Here is a 6,337-nt window from a genome sequence, read left to right on the forward strand (position 1 = left end):
AGTCTGCTTCTGCATGAGTACTTTGATGTGTGGCAATGTAAAGTAAAGTATATTTTGATGACAATACTGTTGTAGTTTTAGTCAAGTAAAAGTTTAAATTACAGGACTTTTACTTGTAATTTCTTCCACCCCTGTACAGTACATGTACATCACCAGGGGAACTGAAAAGTACCCTAAAATTACAGTAAGAATGTTATTGGAATATGATAAGCTAGTCATTACCTAACCCATTAACCACTTTAACCATTCTTTTATACTTTGGCTATTCAAAAATAGCAGATCTACAAGCTCATAGCGCGGCACCGAGTGCCACTCTATGAGCTTGTAGATCTGCTATTTTTGAGAAATCATGAAAATCTTTGAATATATATATTTCTTTTTTAAGCAAACATTTGTGACTCAAATCTTCGCTTCTGGGGGTCCCTGCTGGAACTAAATATTTTGAGATGGGGGTCCGCGGCACACATACATATAATTGGGTATAATTGGGTGGTCCTTGACGTGAAAAGGTTTGAGAACCACTGTGATATTACAGCAACATAAGTGTTGTAACAGAAAACTGATAGGATTTAGAAGACATTTTGTATAGAATCAGCCTCAGGTCTGAATGGGTTAATGTAAGTTTGCCATATGTCACGACAGACACACACACACACACACACACGTACACGGTCACGGTCACGCGCACGCGCACGCGCACACACACACACACACACACACACACACACACACACACACACACACACACACACACACACACACACACACACACACACATACACACACACACACACACACACACACACACACACACACACACACACACACACACAGGTGGATTACCTCAGTGTAGGATCAGTGATGTAAGGACTGTCAGGTCGTCAGAGCAGAGCAGAGGGCAGAGAGAGATGAGCTGAATGAAAGCAGAGACAGAACCTACAGCAACCAGACAGCACAATGCAGGTACTGTACTATCATTACACCTCACAGGACTGTAGAGTTGTTATTAGGTTATTTCCAGTGGTGGAAAGTAACTAAGTACATTTACTCAAGTACTGTACTTAGGTACAATTTTGAGGTATCTGTACTTGTACTTGAGTATTTCCAATTTCCAATACTTTTACTCGCACTCCACTACATCTCAGAAGCAAATTGTACTTTTACTCCACTACAATTATTTGAAATCTTAAGTTACTACTGTAGTTAGGCCTACTTTGTAGATTTTTATTATTATTACAAAACATACATTAACCACTTCAGCCCTATATACATTTCGGCCATTTGAAAATAGCCGATCTACAAGCTCACACAATGCGTCGTGAACTTGTAGATCTGCTATTTTCAAAAGATTTGTATACATTTGAAAACTTCAAATGAAATGGGACATTCTGCATAATGAATACTTTCTGCTTGTGGTACTTTAAGTACATTTTGATACCAATACTTTTGTACTTTTACTTAAACTTTGAATACTGGACTTCCAACGTATATGTTTTCTCGTGCCAATAAAGCTCCTTTGAATTTAATTGACATGTATTGATCACACAAGGGAAGTTCAGTTGTCATAGCAACTGAACATAGACAACTGAACTGTCCATTAGATTAAGGTCAGGTTCACACAGATCCCCTTACTTACGCATGTGTTCATTATTGATGAGGACGACCACACAATTAACCATAATTAGTCTGTCATAGTTTCCTCCTATATTCTACGTCTATGGCTGAATGTACTTTTGAATGTACAACTACTTGTACGAGCTCTTGTTTTGTTGGATGTTGTTTATTTGATACACTTATTTGTTTTAGCTCTTTCTCATTTGATTTTCCTATTTGTCTACTGTTTAAGAAAGTAGGTAGCTGATATATTGCACTTTTACCTTAGTCAGTGGTGTAAAGTAACTAAGTACATTTACTTAAGTACAATTTTGAGGTATTTGTACTTTACTTGAGTATTTCCAATTCCCAATACTTTTACTTCTACTCCACTACATCTCAGAGGCAAATATTGTACTTTTACTCCACTACAATTATTTGTAGTGGAGTTATTTGTAGTCCCCCCCCCCAAGGACCACTGGTGGTCCCCGGACCACTGGTTGAGAACCACTGTTCTAGACTAAAGGACTTTCCACAACACAGAGAAACAGAAACAGCTCTAATTTTGTATTGATGATGATTGATTGACACAGCAGCAGTCAGATGAAGGGACCATCACTCACCCCTTTGAGCCACACTATTATTGAGCTTTTGAACAAGGACAACTGAACTCCATGTTGTTGTTTTATGTTGTTGTTTGATTATATTATGTCAGTAATGGTGACTGGTGACTCTCACTCAGTGGTGGAAAAAGTACTAATTTTTTTTAACTTAAAGGGATATTTCACTTTCAAAAAAACGTTTTCATTTATTTTATTTAATCTTTTTATTGTATTGTATTTTTTTCATTTTCCAAAAAAAATATTAAAAATAAATGAAAAAAGTAATTGAAAAAACACGGCCCCCTCACGTATTAGGAGGGCAGGATGAGTCACCAGAACCAAGGACGGTGTTTTGGATGAATCTAACATGGTTAAAATGAAGTTTGAAGTTACAATGGGTTTGTATAGGAAGGGGGCGTGTCTGATAAAATGAATATCAAATATCTAAATAATGAATCAAGCAACTTAAAAACTGTCTGGGGGGCTCATAAAAGCCTGAGTAGTACTTTTTGAAAGTTTGCAATGCAAAGTTTGCAATGCAAAAGTAAACTGTAACAAGTAAAAGTCCCGGATTCTAAATGTACTTGCGTAAAAGTACACAATATAGGTATCAAAATATACTTAAAGTACCAAAAGTAGAAAGCACTCATTCTGCAGAATGTCCCATTTCATAAGTTTCATAAGTTTCAAATGTATAAACATCTTTTTGTGAGCTTGTAGATCGGCTAATTTCGAATGGCCAAAATATATATAGGGCCTGCAGTAGTTAATGTGTGTTTTGTAATAATAATCAGAATCTACAACGTAACTAGTAACTAATGTTTTCAAATAATTGTAGTGGAGTAAAAAATATATTTTTGCCGCTGAGGTGTAGTGGAGTAGAAGTAAAAGTACTGAAAATTGGAAATACTCCAGTAAAGTAAAAAAATATATATACCTCAAGATTGTACTTCAGTATGTAGCCTACTTGAGTAAAATGTAGACTACTCTCACTCACAGTTGCTCTGTGCATAACATCCATCTAACACTAGATGGCAGCACTGGTGCCCACTAAGCACTGGCTCTGATCCACACATCCTCATAATATAATGAGCCACATGGTGCTTTCATCAGTAATATCATCTATTATGCTATGTTTAATGTGGGATTACAGAGCATAATCCATATTATATATGTCATTTATAAAAATCTGTGGGTGGTTGGTTTGAACTTAATAAGGGATCTGATGGGAACACATAGTGTGTATTTTGCTCTCAGAATTAATTAATTATGTTAATAGATTTAAATGTAATTTTCAGGCAGAGTAGAGCACGTTTCAAGAGTTGAAGACACGTGTCATCTCAAAATACCGTATTATGAGTCATTACTATAATTATTATTATCATGATTAATTTTACCCCCAAATACATTTGACTCAAATGCTCTCATGTCTGAAAAGTTCAGCATTTTCTGACCAGCTGGTAATATAGAAAAGAGAAAAGCAAGGTTTTGCTATCCAACACATTAAAATGTATATATATTTTAACCAATTTTATTGACACCCAATTAACCCTGGCTTCCCTAGGCCTAGGGCACATTTTCTTTCTTTCTCACATTTATTTTATTTTCAAAAATAATATATAAGTCTTAATTAGTTCATGTTCTCTTCAAATGAACCTCTAAGCATAATGGTCTCACATTTATTTAATTTTCCAAAAAAGTTTAAGTCTTAATTAGTTCATGTTCCCTTCAAATGAACCTCTGGCATATTCACATTCATTTTGGGGGATTAGACGATTTGTTTTTAGAAGGTGTTTCTCCCTCTTCTCATGCTGTGTTTATGCATCTTCAGGGTTTTCATCACATAGCCATCAGCACATGGCACAAAGCACAGCTGTACTACCAAGGCATTCTAGAAAATGGAGGTAAAACTTGTTCTAATCTAGTATAAAGTCATCATCTGGCAGCAACATGTTGTTATAACATTAAAGTATTTTGACATCATTCTCTCTTCTTCCCATTGTCCAGATAAGAGAACAGATGATTGGCTGCTGGTCTACTCTCCCGTACCAATCACGTGCATCTTCCTGTGCTATTTGCTCACAATATGGGCGGGGCCAAAGCTGATGGAACACAGGCAGCCAATCAACCTTAAGCCTGTCCTCATAGTCTATAACTTCGCCATGGTCTGCCTGTCTGCCTACATGTTCTATGAGGTACTACTACCTTTATTGTGTGTGGAAATAGTAGACAGTAGTTGTTTCCCAGATGATTAGCTTAATGTGCAACACTGTTTTCTCACTCAACAGTAAACAAACCAACATACAGTATAAGTGTATACATACAGGGTATCTGCACATTTCTAAAGTGACAATTTAACTGACCTTTCTAATACAAAATTGGCCAAATTGTCAAATATTACTTAAGAAAGAGGCAAACATTGAAAATAGCCGATCTACAAGCTCACAACGCCTCGCGGTGCGAGGCGTTGTGAGCTTGTAGTTCGGCTATTTTCACAATATTTATCAGTGGAACCGAGTCTAGGGTGGGGGTCCCCAGTTCAAATAGGATTCATTTGGGGGGGTCGTGGCACTGAAATGTTTGGGAACCCTTGGGGTTAGGGTACTATAAATGGCCAGCCAACAGGCCTCTCTGTTTTGTGGGATTAATTTGCCCCACAATATGTTTTGTCATTTTTTGTCATGACAAGTAGGCCAACATTCACACAGAGTGTGAATATTATTCGGTCATAAAGTGACGTAATTATTATTCAGAACAAAGGTCTATTTATCTGAGCTTCCAGACCATGAATCCTGTAAGAATGAGGCATTAAATCAAGGAATAGTTTTATCACGGAATATTCCCCGGTGACTGTCAGCGAGTATTTTGCATTTTTTGTATTGTTTATTTGTTGTGCCCCCGGTGTGTAGAGGCCTAGTTCATTATTTATGGCAAGTGATGTTGTGCAAGAAGTATAAATTGGGCTGACAACAAAGAAGGTGTGAGTGTTTTTAACCACCTGAACCCTACATAGTGTCACGACCACGCCCATGCCCTCATCCCAGAGATCCTCATCTCCAGCCTATTAACTCTACACACCTGTTCCTCATTAGTCCAGCACTCCTATGTATACCCCCCTCTTCCATCCAGCCAGCAGTTAATATTGTTTGGCTCTAGACATTAGCAGTTCCTCACGGTCCCGTCCGTGTTTGCCCTTGTTTATCGGTTCTCTGAACCTTGCCTTTCCCACTTGTACCTTTGTTGGACTTTATTAAACACCCTTGAAACCTGCGCCTGCATTCAAGAATGTTGTTACACATAGGCCTACTTATACAAGCTCACGGGACTCTCTCTTCCTTTGGTGTGTCGCCCATGGCGCCTAAACCCTAACCTTTAACTTCACCAAACACTATGCATAACCTAAACCCTAAGCCTAACCTCACAAACACTATGCTTAACCCTAACCGGAACCCTAACCCTAACCTCACAAACACTATGCCTAACCCTAACCTGAACCCTAACCTCACAAACACTATGCCTAACCCTAACCTGAACCCTAACCTCACAAACACTATGCCTAACCCTAACCTGAACCCTAACCTCACAAACACTATGCCTAACCTAAACCCTAACCTCACAAACACTATGCCTAAACCTAACCTAAACCCTAAGCCTAACCTCACAAACACTAAGCCTAACCCTAACCTCACAAACACTATGCCTAACCCTAACCTCACAAACACTATAACTAACCTTTAACTTCACCAAACACTGTGCCTAACCCTTACCTAAACCCTAAGCCTAACCTCACAAACACTATACCTAACCTGAACCCTAACCTCACACTATGTCTAACCCTAACCTTAACCTCACAAACACTATGCCTAAATCTAACCTTAACCCTAACCTCACAAACACTATGCCTAACCTAAACCCTAACCCTAACCTCACAGAAACAATGCCTAAACCTGACCTCAAAACCAGTCCGCTGTTGTGACGCTTTGTGAGCTTGTAGATTTTCAATTTGCTAAATGTTTTGTCACAGAATAGTGAGTGGTTATAGACAGATGAAAATGGTGTTTTATTTGGTCTTTCCCCATACAGTTCACAGCCTCTGCCTGGCTGGCCAAATACAGTCTGCTGTGTCAGCCGGTCGACTACAG

General features: G+C 38.3%; 1 protein-coding gene across 1 annotated transcript in view; it reads left to right on the plus strand.

Annotated features, from left to right (window-relative positions):
• Nucleotides 1-957: 957 nt before the first annotated feature.
• Nucleotides 958-6,337, plus strand: part of elovl8a (ELOVL fatty acid elongase 8a) — a gene marked incomplete at both ends in the record, with an annotated part of 12,773 nt that continues 7,393 nt past the window's right edge. Inside the window, 4 exons of the mRNA XM_080438936.1 lie at nt 958-963; nt 4,027-4,099; nt 4,203-4,390; nt 6,279-6,337. The exon at nt 6,279-6,337 is cut by the window's right edge and continues 22 nt beyond it. Of these exons, the coding sequence (XP_080295062.1) occupies nt 958-963; nt 4,027-4,099; nt 4,203-4,390; nt 6,279-6,337 (326 nt within the window). The remainder of the gene's footprint in view (nt 964-4,026; nt 4,100-4,202; nt 4,391-6,278) is intronic.

This window comes from Gymnoscopelus braueri (genome assembly GCF_963280865.1).
Source record: "Gymnoscopelus braueri genome assembly, chromosome: 10".
Taxonomy (NCBI): domain Eukaryota; kingdom Metazoa; phylum Chordata; class Actinopteri; order Myctophiformes; family Myctophidae; genus Gymnoscopelus; species Gymnoscopelus braueri.